The sequence below is a fragment of the Catharus ustulatus genome, chromosome 1, assembly GCF_009819885.2.
Source record: "Catharus ustulatus isolate bCatUst1 chromosome 1, bCatUst1.pri.v2, whole genome shotgun sequence".
Taxonomy (NCBI): domain Eukaryota; kingdom Metazoa; phylum Chordata; class Aves; order Passeriformes; family Turdidae; genus Catharus; species Catharus ustulatus.
The window spans coordinates 160,720,841-160,738,215 of NC_046221.1; the positions used below are offsets into that span (position 1 = coordinate 160,720,841).

General features: G+C 51.5%; 1 protein-coding gene across 2 annotated transcripts in view; it reads right to left on the reverse strand.

Annotated features, from left to right (window-relative positions):
• Positions 1-1,217: 1,217 nt before the first annotated feature.
• Positions 1,218-17,375, reverse strand: part of PTP4A3 (protein tyrosine phosphatase 4A3) — a 42,576-nt gene continuing 26,418 nt past the window's right edge. For both annotated transcript variants that reach the window (XM_033073676.2, XM_033073685.2), the window contains exons 2-6: positions 11,368-12,183; positions 10,033-10,125; positions 6,714-6,844; positions 6,309-6,383; positions 1,218-5,858 (exon numbers count right to left, since the gene is read on the reverse strand). In XM_033073676.2, coding sequence (XP_032929567.1) covers positions 5,741-5,858; positions 6,309-6,383; positions 6,714-6,844; positions 10,033-10,125; positions 11,368-11,472 — 522 coding nt within the window. In that variant the 5' untranslated portion in view covers positions 11,473-12,183 and the 3' untranslated portion in view covers positions 1,218-5,740. The remainder of the gene's footprint in view (positions 5,859-6,308; positions 6,384-6,713; positions 6,845-10,032; positions 10,126-11,367; positions 12,184-17,375) is intronic.

The window sequence follows — 17,375 nt, forward strand, 5'->3', positions numbered from 1 at the left end:
TGGCCAACTTAGCCTTGTCCAGAACGCCCCAGTTAAACAAACTTTCAGAGTTCTCCTCTTAGAGAGGGCAGGGACTTGTGCATGGAGAGGCAGCAGCCTCACACAGAGAGCTGGGACCTGGCCTGCCAAGGGGTGCACGTTTTTGGGTGACGGAGAGCAAGGAGGAATGCAGCAGGCAGAGACAGCATGTACGGGCAGGAGCGCGGGTGGGTGTTCCTCCAGCACACTCGCTGTGTTCAGCAGTCCCCCTGGCCCTCCTGCTGGAGAGCAGAGGCAGCAATTAGGCTGATTGAAGGCCCAGTTGCTTCTTGCACAAGGAGGAGGCAGTGCCCCTCGCAGCTGCGGTTCAAAGCCTGCAGGAGATAAGGATCTGCCGTGCCGAGCACTTGGGAAGTGCTGGGGGAATCCAAGGACAGCTCTGGCCACGCCACCCTGCTTCACCTCTTCTTCCCAGCTGGCATCTGCCTTAAAAGCCTTCCTGAGCCTAGAGCAGCTCAAGGGGAGTTTCTCACTCTTCCAGGCAACCCCGTGTAATTACATGGGAGCTCACACAATTTCGTGTCAGCTTTCCTTGCTTACCAGCCTGTTTGTGCAAGCTCCAGCTCCTCAGCCTCCATGGGGACTCTGGTCTTTGCCTTCCTTGGTGGGGAGCAGAGTTAAAAACCCAGCTGATTTCATGAGCAGATCAGGTAGGGTGAGGGTAGTGTCTCCTCTGGTGTATTCCAGGGTGTCCAATCAAGGTTAGGCCATGGATATAAAATCATGGAATGGTTTGGGTTGGAAGGGACCTTCAAGATCATACAAATTCCAGCTGCCCCACCGTGGCCAAGGAAACCTTCCCCTAGATCAGGCTGTTCTAAGCCCCATCCAAGCTGGCTTTAAACACTTCTTGGGAGAGGGCAGCCACAGCTTCTCTGGGCAACCTGTACCAGAGCCTCACCACCATCACAGGCAAGAATTTCTTCTTTGTACCCAATCTAAACCCACCCTCTGTCAGTTCGAAGCCATTCCCTGCTGTCCTGTCACTCCAAGCCCTTGCAGATTCCCTCTCCAGGTCTCTTGTAGCACTGGAAGGTGCTCTAAGGCTTTCCCAAACCTTCTCTTCTCCAGACAGAACAAACTTCCCCATACACTTCCACCCTTGGCCAGAGTTCAGCTCTGCCTTCACCTCCCACATCCTGATAATTCCCATCAGCAGCACCAAGCACACAGGGATGTACAAAACAGTGAACGCTTTTTATTTCGCTGCTGGAGTGTAACCACTGTAATTTCATAAAACTCAAAAAACCAAAAAAAAAAAGTGATTACCGAAGGCATACATTTTTTTTTTTCCTTTTTACACAAGACGTTAAGTAAACAGACAAGTTTCTTTTTAAAAAGATTATAAAGTGTCAAGATCCTATACCTCATCTGCATATTCAAAGTGATGCCATCTGATACAAAAAGCATTGGGTACAATAATTTAGCTATGGCTCAGACCAAAAAAAAAAAAAACAAACAAAAAACCAAAACAAAACAAAAAAAAAACAAAACCAAAAAAACCCAACAGAAAAAAAGTCATCTGGGCTTAATCTACACGCTACTATGGTTGCCCAGGGGGTTAAAAAGGAAAATATGCAGTTCTTTGTTGCACAGAAAGGAACAGCAGGGAAGTGGAGAGTTCATTGGGAGATCATCGTCTGAAGGGAAGCGGCGGAACGCCCCCTCCCCGGGAATGTCTGCAAGAGCCCGGCCCAGGACCCCCCCTCTGTGCCAAGAAATGAGCCACATTTGTCTCCCACCAGACAGAATCCCATCCAAACCCACCCGCCAAGCTGCACCTACCCAGCGTGCTGGCAGCAAATAAGATACAAGACCTTGGAAACTGCATGGAAGTCACGAATCTCCCTGTGCGCTTTCCCACTGGGACTAATAAAAACCAAACAAACCCAACGAAAAAAATAAAAAAGGAAACGACTCGTTCTATTGTGGGTAGAGCCAGACTCTGCTTTCTCGGGAAATCTGTTCCTCATAAACCTCTGAAGCTCCCAGCCCAAGCACCAGTGTCAGCCTTACTGCAAGACTCATAATATGAATTTACAAACGCAAAGTCTTTAAATGTGTGTCACCAGAACTTTCTTAAATGAAGAGCTGGACATTTGTGATGGCCACACTTCCTGCCTTCCCACCAACCCACCCCCTCCACGTGCTCCATCTGACTGGAAAACAAACAACAGAAGGGATATTTGAGAACATGTGTGTGCCGTGTGCCACGGTGAGAGGACACAGCTACAAGTTCCTGCTCAGATTTATTCCCTCACATGAGGCTCAGCCATGACTGACTCCTGGGTAAAGGCTACAGGCTCTTGGTTTGATGGTTGGGGCATCTTTGTTTTGCCATCCTTTGGGTCTCCCAAGTTCTTGCACCAATTTGGAGCCTTTTCCCTGCAAATTGTGGTGGCTTTCCATGGAGGGGGTTGATAGGGGTGAGAAATTATAAAACCCAGTTTGAGCCTTTGCTTCTGGAGAGAAGGGCAGAATGAGGTGGCTGATTTGTAGCCAAAGCCATGGGGGTGTCTGCTCCCTGTGACATCTGCCAGGACCCAATGGAAACAACTGGAGCAGTGACAGTGCTGGCAAATAGATCAGATTTTAAGGTTCTCCTTTCAGCATCTTGGCATTTGGAGCGAAATGAGGGTTAGTGTACAAGGAGAGAACCCAAGACCAGCCCAAACCATGAGCCCTTGGCTGCTTAGGCCTCACTCTGGTGTTATCTACTGAGCTTCAACCTTCCCTCTTGCCTAAGTGTCTCAAGACTTTTGAGATCTTGAGATTTCTAAACCAAATCCCCCTTGGAAGACCCCTCAATTTCCCCAGCTTATTGCTTCTGTAACCCTCTCTAGGCTGAAACATTGAGGAACTGGTACCTCAGAGGAAGCAGCCCAAATCCATATTAAAAAAATCCAAAATATTTGGCAGTCCAACCCAGAGAAACTTTTGAATTCAGCCCTCCATGCAAAACAGCAACTCCTGGGCTGCCAAGGTGTCCTTTCTAAGGAAGCAGCACATTTTAGGGTTAAGAGAGAGATATCCATGAGAAAAAAAAAAAAAAAAGACCTAGAACAATTAAATCAGCATGATTTGGTTGTTTTTTTGTTTTTTTTTCAGTGACTCATAAACTGAGGAGGATCAAGATGCCACTCTGCCAGCCAGATGCCCTCAGGATTTGGCCACGTGGCCAGGTCAAGGACTGCTTTTATACCAGAAGCTCCCTAATTTTAAGGTGATTGGGTTGATGCTACATAAACAAAGCCTGTCCTCCTCATGTTTTCCCCAAGCCAGCCCCTCAAGCTGAGTGAAGTCTTGCTCAAGAGTGGCCAAAGGAGGCTGAATTCAAAGCCCTCTGTCCCCAGCCTGACTCCAACTCAAAGGCATAGTGGCTGAATCCCAGGAGCTCTTGCCCTGGGCGATGTTCCAGGCGATGCTGCCATGTGCATGGGTGAGGAAAACTCATCTTGCCAGGACAGAAACATCTCCAAGCCCATAAAGCAACAGTTCCCACAAAGAAGGGCATGGGATTGGGAGGTTTCCTGGCTAGCAGGGATTGGGGCTGTCACCACCACAATGCCAAGCCACCTCCTATATCCCTGGGGATGAAGCAGCACCTGTTTTAGCAGCAGGAGGACAAACTCAAGCAGGAAGGGGATGCTGACCCACCCAGCAGGATGCTCTAATGTGGGGTCAGGCCTTTTTATCAGCCCAATCCACTCTATTCCAAATCAACACAGACCCTTTGACCACTGCTGCCTTCTCCATGAGTTGTGGGAACCAACAGCCTGGGACAGAGCAGGAAAAATACAGGGGACTGAGGGCTGTCCCACGATGCTGGACAGGCCCAAGGTGAGTGGTATGACAACTCCAGGGCCACATGTGGAGGGTCCCCACCTCACTCAGCACCACAGCTTATCCCAAAGGATGGCTTTCCCTGCCCTGCAGTGGGACTGCCCTCCATCAGGACAGGTAAGTGGTGCTGGAAACAGCTCCAAACACCTCTGCTGCCACCCACGTGGTGGTACAAAGCAGCCCCTGACCTTCTGCAGGTATTGAAGGTGTCTAACCAGCCTTCCTCACCACCTGTCCCAAGGGATGAATGCCCTGAAGTAAATATCTCTGGATATCTATGCTTTGGAAGGAAGGCACACAAACCTTTGGAAAGACTCAACACAGGACACTGAGGGCATCTCAAGCTGGTCAGATAAAACCCCAAGAGGTGGATGAGCAGCCCTCCTTGTCCCAACAACTGTGATCCTCTGCAGCTGAAGGGTGAGATGCTCCAAAGGACACCTGAGCATCCCCTGGGTGACAGTGGATGGCAGCCAGCTGTGACACTGCTGGGGATCAGTCTGGGGGACCATGGGTCACCTCCTGGGCTCTACTGGGCAGTGATGGGAGAAAGAAAGGCCAGAGGATGTGCGGAAGACAAACAGGGTGTTTTTTCTCCTTTAATTAGCAAATTTCTTTTTATCCTCATTAAAAGAAAAAAAAAAAAAAAACAAAACATCCCCACACCCCCTATGTGCCCACTGCTCCAGCTGCTGCAAGCGTTCAAAGGCAGAAAGTTGAGAGATGTTTGATGTCCCAGCTCAGGGGCAGCTCTGAGCCCACCCCAGCTGGGTGTGTGCCAGGGGTGCCAGGCGCCTCAGTACAGATATGGAAAAGGCAGGTGCAAAATTAGGTGATGTGCTCTTGCCAGGAACACCTAAAATCCCCTAGGAAAGCTGCAGCTCAGCCCCTTGGCCAGCAAATGCAGTGTGGTGGAGGACATGGATGTGCCTTGAGAGGCACACTGTGTCCCCAGAGCACTGCAGCCAGAATTGGGGTTTGTGCCACAGGTCAGGGATGGGGACACGACAGCAGAAAACCCACCACTCTGGGCACTGAATTTGGAAGCTATAAATAAGAGCACCCCACACTTTGGGGGAGCCAGTGCTGGTCCAGCACCCCAGCAAAGCTGAGTGCCTCCCTGCCCTGCTGTGGTCCCCAAGGTTCCCAGCAGCTCTGCCTTCACTGGAGCATGTCCCCAGCAAGCTCCATCTGCAGCATCCTGGCTGGCATTGAGGCAACAGAGAGGTGGTGAGCTGACAGAGGGGCCAGGGGAAAGGGAATGGTGCTGGGGGTCTTAGCTCAGCCCTTGCCCTGGTCACAAGGGTCACTGAGCTAAGGGTGCCTGTCACCTCTCCCTGCTGTCACCCCCTTCCCACCCAAGGTGACTGTGCCATCCCCACCTCCATCCCTGCTGCTGCAGCCCTTATTTATGGGGAAGAGGTGGGGAAAAGTTTTTCTGGGGATGCTCTAGCCCTTCTGCACCCCATCCCTTCTGAGCTGGCACAGCCCTGCCTGCATCACCCCAAACCCAGCACCCCTTGCCCACCCCTCTCAGTACAACAGGAGGGGAAAGGGAGGAGGAGGATGGTGATGAAGAATGGTCACACAAGCTCATTGCCTGCTAACACCAAGAGTCAAAGGGCAGTGCTGCCTCCCCTCCTCAGGGCTGCAGCTGGAGACAGCAGCCTTTTTTGGGGATCCAGCAAGACGAGTGTGCTGTGAGTGCTGGAACACACTGGAGATGCTCCACGTGCCCAGCCCAGCCCCGGCAGAGGGCGGCGCGTGGGGAGCGCAGGGCTGGGCGAGGAGGTGAGGGGTGGGATGTGTGCGAGTGCCCGGGGGTCTGTGCACGGATTTTGGCAAGAGGTCATTGAGGTTACATGATGCAGCATTTGTTCTTGTGGTTATGAGGGTCCTTAAATCGGAGTCTCTGCTTTGGTCGGTATTTTTCCAAGTACGTCAGCTGCTTGCTGTTGATGGCTCCTCTGCGCTTCCTGTGGGGACAGAGAAATGCCAGAACAGTCAGAGGTGTGGCACGAGATCCCCTCACCCCAAACCAGCCCTGTTGGGGTGCTGAGCCCCCTGCCTGGAGCAGGAGGGGATTTTGGAGGCTGAAGCCAGGTGCACCCTTCAGGGACGGAGACAGGCACCAACCCCAGCAGCTTTCCATTCATCCACCCTTTAAATCCCAGGATATGGAGAGTTGGGGAGCAAACATGGGGCAGAGGTGTGGAAAAGCCCCTCAGGGATGCTGCCAGCTGCTGCCCCAGCCTCCTGCAAAGGCACAGGGTGCTCCACACCAACACCTTTTTTCCCACTCCCAAAGGAGAGAAAAGCAATCCCAGTGTCACCAAAAAAAACCCCAAAACCTGGGACATGCCAGATCTCTCCATTCCCTCAGAGAGGGACTTTCTGCCCCCACACCACAACAGTGCTCCACTTACTGTCGGATGAACTGGATGGCATCTTCATACTTCATCCCACTCTCGATCAAGGCCAGCGCGACAAGGACGGGAGCGCTGAAAGGGAAAAGCAGCGGCTGTCACTCCCCAGTCACACAGCCCAGAGGCTGACATCCATCATTTAAAGTTCAAGGAGAAGCTCAGGTAGCAGATCCCCTCCATCAACACCTATTCCCACTAAGGTTGCACAAAACCCTTCTCAAAGAGAAGGGAAAAGGAAGGTGGAGCACTGGCATGGTTGTCCCTCTCCTGCCTTCATGGGGAGGTGGCAGCTGGGACAAAACCCTGCTCAAAGGAGGGCTGGGGAATGGAAGGAGGAGAGCTGGCATGGTTTTCCCTCTCCTGCATTCATGAGGGTGGCAGCTGTGGTGCTGGGCTCAGACTCACCGCCCCAGGCCGGCCACGCAGTGCACGGCCACGCAGCAACCAGGGTCCTCACAGAACTTGGTCTTCAACAAGTTCAGCCAATCTTCCACAATCTTGCTGGGAGGAGGTGCTCCATCATCAAATGGCCAATCCTGCAGGGGTGGGAACAGAGAAATACTGTCAGGTCTCCGGGGAAAACCTTTAGGGGTTGTTTTTTACTCAGGGTGATGGTGTCTGAGGTCTCAGCTGCAGGGAGGTAGAACAGTGCCAGAACTGGGCTCACAGTACAGCTCTGTGGGGATACAGGTGGTTTTGTGGCATCATCTGGCTTACAGGAATTCTCTGGCTGCATTGGCTCAGGGTTTGAAGCCACAAAAATCTAGGTCTGGAATCTTTCCACCTCCTATGGACATGTCCAGCCTTCAGGAGCACCTATAGGATCTGCAACATGGTCCCCATGATTTCCTGCCTCTGCAGACCAGGATGGCCACCCCATGCTCCATCCCCATGACCTCACTGAGCTTTGGGGTGATGCAGTTCCCATCCTCCTTGCCAGCTCCTAATTCCAGCACTTGGGAGCACATTGTAGGGGATTTGAGCAAAGGTGGCTTGAAGATGGCTGAAATCTGAGCTTGATGCGGTGCTGAAATTCAGCTTCCTGCAATACATGGAGAAGGCCAAAAGAATGGTCTAGGGACCCCCTAACACAGCCTCAGGAGTCAAAGGGAGGGACATCCCTCCAAATGGAGCTGTTTAAATACCATCCCTCTTCTGAGCTTCATCCTCAAGTTGCAGTGGTTCAAAATTGGAGCATGGTGAGTAAGTTTTTCAGATGGGCTCTGCATTTCATACCCCTCAGCCCTAGGCTCAATTATGAAGGTTAAGTGTCCCAAAATGGGGATTTCTTTCCCAAAACAGATTTGTCAGGAGGAGTGTGGCCACTGGCTGTGCAGCACTGGAAAAGAGACAGGAAGGGGCAGCATCACTTGGAGAGGATGTGGCTTGGTGAGCCTTGAAGGCTGCGGGGCACCGAGCCCTAATCCTAGATTTGGAGGAGTGAGTCACTAAGCTGCTGTGCTGGAGTCATCCTTGGTGTGAGATGGCAAAATAAGCTGCTTCACTCCAGTGTTTGAACAGGTGGTGTGATTTCTGTTGGGATTTGATAGCAAAGGAGCATGCTGGGCTTCAGGGTATTTGCAGTGCTTGAGCCAGCCCCCCCTGGGTGGCTGTGCCTGTCCTGCAAGGCCATGTCCTCCCTGCAGCCATGAGTGCAGGTCAGGGGCTCACACCAGGGATGACAAAGCACACCACAAAATCATCCTGAGGAATGATGGAATGGCTTGGGATGGAAGGCACCTTCAAATATCATCTAGTCCACCCCTCTGCCATGGCAGGGACACGTTCCACTATCCCAGGCTGCTGCAGCCCGGCCATGAACACTTCCAGAGATGGAACAGCCACAACTTCTCTGGGCAACCTGTGTCAGTGTCTCACCATTCTCATTATAAAAACCTTCTTCTTTATGTCTCATCTAGATCTGCCCTCTGTCAGTTCAAAAACATTCTTTAAACGTCTTTAAAGACATTTGTTCTATCACTACATGCCTGTGTAAATAGTCCAGCTCTCCTGTAACCCCTTTAGGGACTGGAAGGGCCTTTAAGGTCCCCCCAGAGCCTTCTCCATATATAAAGACCTATATATAGTCTATATACAGAAGCATTGACTTGTTTAGGCTGGAAAAGCCCTCTAAGATTGTCAAGTCCAGCTGTTAACCCAGCACTACTAAGGCCACACTAAACCATGCCTCCAAGTCCCACATCTACAGCTCTTTTAAACCCCTCCAGGAGTGGTGACTCCACCACTTCCCTGGGTGTTTCAATGCTTGACAACCCTTTCAGTAAAGAAATTTTTCCTAATATCCAATCTAAACCTCCCTTGGAGCAATGGGAGCTCATTTCCTCCTTTTCCTGTGAAAAGAGACATCCTCCCACCTGGCTACAACCTCCTTTCAGGGAGCTGTAGAGAGGATAAGATCTTCCCCAAGTCTCCTTTTCTCCAGGCTAAACACCCTCAGCTCCTCATAAGACTTGTGCACCAAGATACATTTATATGTCAAATATATATATCAGGATACAGATAAAAAATATACCAAACTGTGAATACCAAATATAAATATATGCCATCTCAAAAATATATAGAGATTTGATATAATTATAGATATTTCTGTATCTGCAGAGATACATTTATCTGCAGAAAACCAGGTTATAGATATCTCTTGCTTTACCTTAAATAGCTTCTATATGGTTATAAAAACTTTGATATAGAAGCTATTTAGTTTCTATACAGTGTCTTGTATATTTTCTCTGTATCAAACATATCCTAGATATGTATCTCTCCCCATAAGAGAGATGAGATGTAAAGAGGTACACATATCCTAGATACAGAAACTCAGACTGGAGGCCCCAGTTAGAAATGGGGTAAAAGGCAGAATTTGGTGTGTGAGCAGATAACATCCTCAACATATGGATTCTACATATGTAGGATACAGCAATCTTTCCAAGATATATCCTGTAGAGATACAGATTGCATCTACATCAAGAGACATCTGGAGATGTCTCTATCTACAGATCTGGAGGATCTGTATCTAGAGAGCCACGGGATTATCCACCTATATCCCTGAGGATCTAAGACAGAGCCTCCTCTCTCTCTAGGATATACATTATACAGTCAGAGCTATATAAAGAGGTCCTACACACAGAGGACCACCCCAGGAGACACAAGGCACTTCCAAATCCTTCCCTAAATAATGAGCAGAGCCTCACTTCCCAGCTGGAGCTGAACTCCCTGGCAGGGCTATCACTCCTGACATCATCTCCAATTACTTATCAGCCAAGATACAGCCCAGGCAGCTGCCTGCTCTGCCTTTCCCAGCTTGCTGCCTGCTCCCTTTCATCCCCCCCAGCTGCACCAGCCAGCTGCTGGAAGAGCAAAAAACCCTCACACCACCCCCCAGGATAAGATAACGCCGGGGGTAATGGGAACCACGCGCATCTTCCACGTGGGATCAGGCGCTCTCATCCCTGGATGTTTCAGAGCCTGAGCAACAGGCAGGGAAGGCAGCTGCCGACTCAGCCGGGTGAGTCACAGTTTCGGCTGCGTGGGCAGCTCCTCTCTTTTTAAAGCACCAGCCTCAGCTCAGCTGGGCTTCCAACTCTGCTCCTGCCTCAGTGTGATGCTGAGCTGGGTTGCCAGGCTGTTTAACAGTCCCAAGGGATGAGATATTTAAGGGTGGTGTTAGGGCAGGTCCCCCCACCGAGTGCCTGTCCTGTTTTCCACCTACCATGACAGTGATGCCGTCCTTCTCCAGGGGGGTCTTGTCATAGGTCACTTCACACACTCGCACCACCGTGGTGGCACCGTATTTCTTCAGGTCCTGGGGAGGGAAGGAGAAGGAGGGGTCTGAACAGACCCTGCCAGGTGCACCTCAGTTAACCCCAACACATCCAAGCCCTGCTACGACCACGTGGAGCAGCATGGACCCTAAAACAGTGCTGTGTCCTTGACACGTGGTCCGTCCACCCTGGCAGGCACAAGGAAACATGAAATCGCAGGACACCGCAGCCACGTGGCCTTGGAGGATTTCTAACCAGCATCCTCATAACTCCTCAGTCACGAGTACCAATGGGGCCATTTATTTTTAAGCCCTGACAGCCACATCAGAAGGGATTTTACACCCCAGGCAAAGAAACATCCCTGACATGGGTGCAAGTCCTCTGAAGGAGAAATTATTTGTACCTGGTGAGGTCACACTCCTGATGTAGAAATGCAGCTGGAGGGGGAGTCAGCATGCCCTATCAGCCGAGCTTAGCATCTCACAGATGGCTCAGGGGCTCCTTCTCCACCTCACTGCTGTATCCCACCATCACTCCAACATGCTGCAGGCTCAGGCGTGGGATTTGGGATGCTTCCAGCATGGCTCATTGCCCGGCGCGAGGATTGCCCCTGGATTACGCGCCCGGTGCGCCGGCCTTGCTGGGCACCATGAGATCATCCCTGCCAATGATCCACCTCCTTTGTTCCCCATGTGTGCTCACCAGACCGTGGTAAGCCCCACATGCCCAGCAGCCTGGCCAAAAGTCTAAGAGACTGAAGGAAAGGGGAATTTTTCTCCCTTCCCACTGGTGTGGTCCCCATTGCCTTGTGTGCAGCATGCACAGTATGGGGTAGCTGTCCCCAGATCAGCCACCTTCCTGTCACCCTGTGGCAGTGGCATTCCCACAGCTGCTACCAGCGCTGGCTCTACCCAACACACTCTGGGCATTGGAAATATACTGGGATATTTAGGATGAAAAGCCATTTTTGAGGTGCTGGGAGAAACAGGGCAGATTGTGTGCACCCACGTGCATTGCTCCAAAACCCTGTGGTATGATGTGACAGTGGATCTGGCAGGGGATGCAATGGGAATAGGGAAACTCTGCTCCATCTCTACCATATCCAAACATCACACTTGGTGTCCTGAAAAACATCTCATCCCAAAAAGCTGCAATGATGGGACCCACTGCCCCAGGATGCCACCAGCTGTGGTACCAAAGAGGATGTGCTGCTATCTCATTGACATCAGTCCCAAAAGATGCAACTGGACCCTGGTTCCCACCTTCCAGTCTCCCCTCCTTACCTCCAAGAAGGTGCTGAGCGTGGCATTGGTGGGGTTGTGGGTGATGAGGAACCTCATGTTTTTGTAGCAGACCTCCACGGGTGCAGGGCGGTTCATCCGGGCCATGGTGGCAACAGTGGGAAGGTGAGGTGGTGCTGACAGTGGCAGGGGAAAAACCCAAGAAAAGTGTGGTGTGGAGGGGCAAAAAAAATCCCAAACCAAACAAAAACCCAACAACCCCTCTGCGCTTCAAAAAATAAAAATAAAACAGGATCGAGAACTCAATATACAGACGTTGTGCAAATAATCCCAACTCCTGGGGGCGCGCCGGCTTCCTTGACACACCACAAGCCCCACGGGGGAAAAAAAGCCAGATGGGGGGGAAAAAAAATAATATTAATGATAAAAATAATAATAATAATTAAAAAAAAAAAATCCCTTTGCTGTAGTGTTGGCGTCCTCTGCGTTGTGTGCGACGGCGAGCGGCTGCTGCCTCCGGTGCCGCGCGCTCCCGGGCGCTCTAGAAAGGCCTCTGCATATGGGGGGTGGTGGTGGCGGGAGGGTGACCCCCGTCACGTTACCCCATCGGGGTATGTGGAGTACTTGGGGGCGGCACGGGGGGCCGGGAGCCTACGGGGCGGCGTCGGCGGCGTCCGGCAGCGGCGCCTCGCTGGGGCGATCCATGCACGGGAGCCTTGAATGGTTGAGTCGGAGGGTCGGGGTGCTGGGCGAGACGAGGAGAGGCGGCCGGGGGCTGCTTCACTGCGTGGGCTGCCGGGGGCTGCGGGGCTCACAGCTGCTCCTCAGCACCTCCATAAATCCCAGCGGGGAGCGAGGCTGCAGGGGAGAGAAAGGGAAACGCGGTGGTGAGAGGAAGCTACTGCCTGGTGTGGGTGTCCCTGAAGGCATCATCACTTTCTACATCCTGTACGAGCCTCCCTGACCATCCTCATCTTCACAGGAGACCATAGATTAGAAAGCAAGACCATAGACTATTTAAAGCAGGAGCTGAAATATCATCTGGAGAGCCGAAATGGCACTGGAAAGCCAGAGGGGGTAACTCACATTCCACCCGCAGAACGGAAAAGCACATGGCAGGGAAAGCCTTGCTCCCATATGCCACCCAACATCTGTGTCTGCTGGTGGATTTAAGCACCCAATCCACGCCAGCTGACCCCCCCAACACCCATCCAGACCCCCCAGACCTCACCTTTGTGTCCCCAAAAAGCACGGTGAATATCTCCACCCCAAATGCACGCTGTGCCTGAAACCAGCTGCCGCTGCTAATCGGCCACATGCTCCTGGCGCTGGGCTCATGTCCACCAGTGCACCTCTAATGCTCTTAGGAGAATTAAGCTGCCTGCAAATGAGCTATCTTGGGGAGGGGGGACTGAGGAGGGGGTTACATGTGTGTGGTTTTGCCAGGGTTAGTGTTGGATGTGTCTCCCTGCCTGCTCATCCCCATGCCCACACCACCGGCAGTAACAGAGCCCGGCCCCTCAACCCGTGGCATCTCTGCTTTCAGATATGCAGTGGGAAGAATTAAAAAAGAAAATCAATTCCCACTGTGGAAATACGTAAATCCATGAGATGATGGGCCCAGCAGGGAGGCAAGGGTTCTGCCAGCCCCACTCAGAGCAGAGGGAAACCCAGCCAGAGCTTCCCCAGGTTGTTCCCCACTGGACTCTTGTTTTGAAGCTGGTCCTTCTCCCGGGTCAGTGGCTGCTTAGTGCCGAGCGGCCAGAGCCTCAAAATAGACCATAAGCACATAAGTAACCCGAGCCAGGCCAGCAGGCACCCCCTTGCCTCTCCTCACAGCAGCCAGAAACTTTCCCCTCTGGATTGTTTCACCCTTATGCAATGAGACAAGGTGGGAATAAAGAGATAAGCTGAGCCCTGAGCAGCTCACCACAGCACCTGGTTGCTGACAATGGGTTTGTCCAGGCCTGAGAATCATTCACAACATCTTCAACAGCTCCTGCTTCTCCAGTGGTACCCAGGAATGAAAAAGTTAAACAGCAACAGGGAAAAAGCCAGGTGAGGTGTCAGGGGAAGCACAGAGCTGCTCTGCTGAATGCGCCCAGTTTGGCTGCTAAAATCACAGACTTTTCAACAACTATGTCCCATCACACCTCACTAATTTTTTTTTGCCCATAAAAAAGTGGATAATGCTATCTCAGAGTCCTGCAAGGATGTTCTGCAAAGTTCAAACCCTGCCTGGGCTGCAGGGGATGAGTGGGACATTCAGGGTTGAAGACTTTTCCCCACCATTCAGGGGGTGATTTTAGGTGTCATTCAGAGCAGCTCAGCCCACAGATGATGCTGAGCTCCCCAGGGTAGCTGAACCTCCCCACCTGGACCACATCAGCTGAATTTTTAATCAAAGCTTGCAATGATCCTGCAAGATGGGCTGGGAAACTTGCTCTCCCCACAGTGCTTGCTGTGCTTTTTCAGTGATGATCCCACCCACCACTTTTGTTTGTGGGGTCTGCTTCTCCCCAAGAGCATCTCACCACTGGGTAAGAACCAATCTGGTATTTCTGGAGGGCCATTTTGGGCTGGTTTTGGCTGTGTGGCTCCTACATGCCCAGCTGCCAATCTGCTGGCAAGCACAACCACAAAAAGAGCCAGCCTGCTGGCAGTCCCCTCAGCAATGTTCATCTTTTTCATCTTAAGGAAAAGGGGGCTTAAAACCCTCCAAAGACATGGGAGGTGGGAGACACGGGCAGCCACAATTGCCTGCTCACAGGGAAGAGCTGATGCAAAGTAGAAATTACCCCAAACCATCACCTTGAAAGCCCAGTTTCTTTGAAATAAAGGACTTGAGGATCTTTTGCTTCTACTTTCCATGCCTTTGCTCTTCAGGCTTCCAGTGTGTTTAATGCCATCTGTCCTAATGATTTGATCTGATCACAATGATCAATCTGATCCGACGCACCAGCACCAGAGGTGCACAAGGGAAAGCATCAAAAAACGACTTTTCTCCCTCCAAACAACCTCATATCTCATTGTAACCAGCTGCCAGGGACATTAATATGGACTGTGCCCGTGTTTACCCGTGTCCTGGATTAAATCCCACCCGCTGAGCAACCCCATGGGACTGGGAGCTGCTGCCAGCACCAAGGTCTGCGCTGCCCCATCATCATCCCAGCTCATGCTCCATCGGCGCTCCGGATCCTGGACAGTTTTTTATTGGCTTGGGTGTGCTCGCTGCCAGGAACAGAGGCTCAGTGGGAACTGCCTGCCTAGGAGAACAGCGAGTGCTCCTTTCCCACAAGGTCTCCTCTCCAGTGGAAGGGTTTCAAGTATTTTGGCAATCGCACGTCCCAAGCAATTCAGCCCCATAAATCCCTAATGGATATTCAATCACAAATCATCCCTGGCGTTTCAGGCTGCGATGCTGATCTCCATATTAAGCATGGCAGAACAATGTGGAAAAGGGAATTTCAGCTAATATTAATAACCTGCCAAGTGGAATATAAATCCTTCTGATTTGAGCGCTCCGGGGGATCTAGAGGAAGCATGTGAGGACACTGAACAAGCCCTGGATGAGGATGCTCATGTGAGGACACAGCAAACAAGCCCTGGATGGGGATGCTCAGCAATGCAGAGCTGACCTGTCAGGCTCAAACCTGTCTTAGAGAAGCCCAAATGAAAGGAGGTTGTAGCTAGGCGAGGGTTGGTCTCTTCTCCCATGTAACAAAGTGACAGGACAAAGTGAACAGCCTAAAGTTGTGCCAGGGGAGGTGTAGATTGGGTATAAGGAAAAATTTCTTAACTACAAGGGTGCACAGAAATTAGAACAGGCTGCCCAGGGGAGTGGTGTAATCAGTATCCCTGGAAGTGTTCAAAAGAGGCATGGATGAGGCATGGTTTAGTGACAGACCTGGCAGTGCTAGGTTAACAGTTGATCTCAGAGATCTTTTCCAACTGTGATTTTCTTTTCACCATGACTGTGGAAATTTCTGCTTCTTACACAAGAATTTTGCAGCCAAGAGCCCACTGAGGAGAGCAGTGAATGATGCTGCTCTGGGGGATGGGGACCACTGAGCCATCATCCCCTTGTCTTACACCCCCAAAGCTGAGGGGATCACAAAATATTCCTTTGCAGTGTGGCAAGACCTTTACAAATGTCTTGGCCTCATCCCAGATGTCCAAGGACTGAGCCTGCAACAGAGGGATGAGGCTGGTCTTCCTCACAGGAATGTGATGGAAAGTAAAGGTCAGATCTTCTTCACCCAGTGAATGGAAGAGCTTGGTGGGAGCGGTGAGCAGATGCCGGACCCGATGGCCGTGCTGCTGGTACCCAGCTAGCGGGACACAGATGGTGGAGGCAGGTTTTCCTAAACACAGCACATCCCCAAGAAGGAAAAGGAAGCTTTGCAGAGCCAAAGTGTCGCTCCACATGGGCTTTAGGAGCGGGACTTGGAACAAAGGCTCTTACTCACCCACACAATGTGTTTCTCACCCATATATAAATATAGCGATCTCGGAGTGAGCACATCTCCTGTTCAAAGTTCACCTTCAGAGAAACCCAACAAAACACCCAGCTGTGTCACACTTTCTCGACCTCTCTCCTGCTTTCAGCTCACGTAGCAAGACACTGACCAGCCCTTTCCCCCTAAGGCTGATGAAGTCCTGCCCTCCCTGCTCCCAACAAGCACTTCCATCACCCTGAAAACTGAGCCCAAGCTTCTGATTATTTCCAGTTATCACCATGCAGAAGTTTCTGCACACATCCATTGCCACTGACAGGAGTGATCATGGAGAGCAGGTCTGTGAGGCTGAGCTGCACACAGGAGATCTGTACCAGCAGTACCACCATTGTCACCACTGCCACCAGCCTGAGCAGCACCACCAGCATCAACACTGACACCACTGCCACCACTGTCACCACAAGGACCACTGCCATGACCACTGCCACTGCCACCACTGCCATCGCTGCCAGGAAGGACAGGTCCCAGGACACAGAGAGTCACAGTGCTGTCCCCAGCCTGTGACTGCAGCTGGGACACAGCCAGCGTGCTGAGATTTCCTCCAGTTGCATCCGCACGGAAGGAAACTGTAAAGGTCTGGGAGGAGAGCAACGGAAACAAAACACTCGGCAGGAGCCGGCATCTGTGGGGAAATGTTGTAAGCAGCCACCAGGGCTGCTCCAGGTGGAGAGCTGGATCAGATGGGATGTCCTGGAAAAGCCATGCTGGGTACTGTGGTGGCTGTGGGGGTACCTGCTGCCAGGAGCAAAGAGGTACCTGGCACCATCTGCCAGGGAAGCATCGTGGGGTTTTTCCTCCAAGGGTTGTTTTTTGGGTTGTTTCTCTTGCTGTATGTGATGTTTTCTGAGCAAAACGTGAGAAGGAGGATTAAAAATGCACAGGTGCAGGAGGGAGAGAGAGGGGGGCTCTTGGCAGCTCATGAAAACACACCTGCAAAATAAACCAGGTCATGCATCTTTCCCCACATGCTTTTCAGTGTGCAGTAAATACTGGCTAACACAAAATTTCACCAAAGAGCTGTGGCAGTCCTTGATTTTACAGCTCCAGCTGGACTTAAGGAGTTTGGTAGCATTTAGAGAGCAGGGAAAGATGCCAGCATGATGTTGGCGTGGACATTTGCAAGCAGGAGGCACTCAGGACACCAGGAAAGAGGGAGGAATGGGGAAGCTGAGGCAGTGAGCCAGCCAGACAGATAAAAAGAAGAGCACAGTCTTCCCAGCACTGTGAAAGCTGGGAATGCACCGGAGGCACTGGTAACATGATCAACCCTTTCTTATCTCATATTTGCACCTTTTGTCTTTGAAGAGAGGCTGAGGCACAGTGAGGAAAGTGTCTACAAAGGTCCTTTGGGAGTTGTTTTTCCCTCTCACCCAGATTCACAACCCCTGGACACCGACCCTGTGCCCACATTGGAATTCCTGTGATGCCACCAGTGTCAGGGCTGCCTCTCCTGTCCAGAGACCATGGGGCAATGCCCTGGAGGAAACATGATGCTTCAAGCACCCCTTCAACAGCCCTTTAGCTAGAATTTCA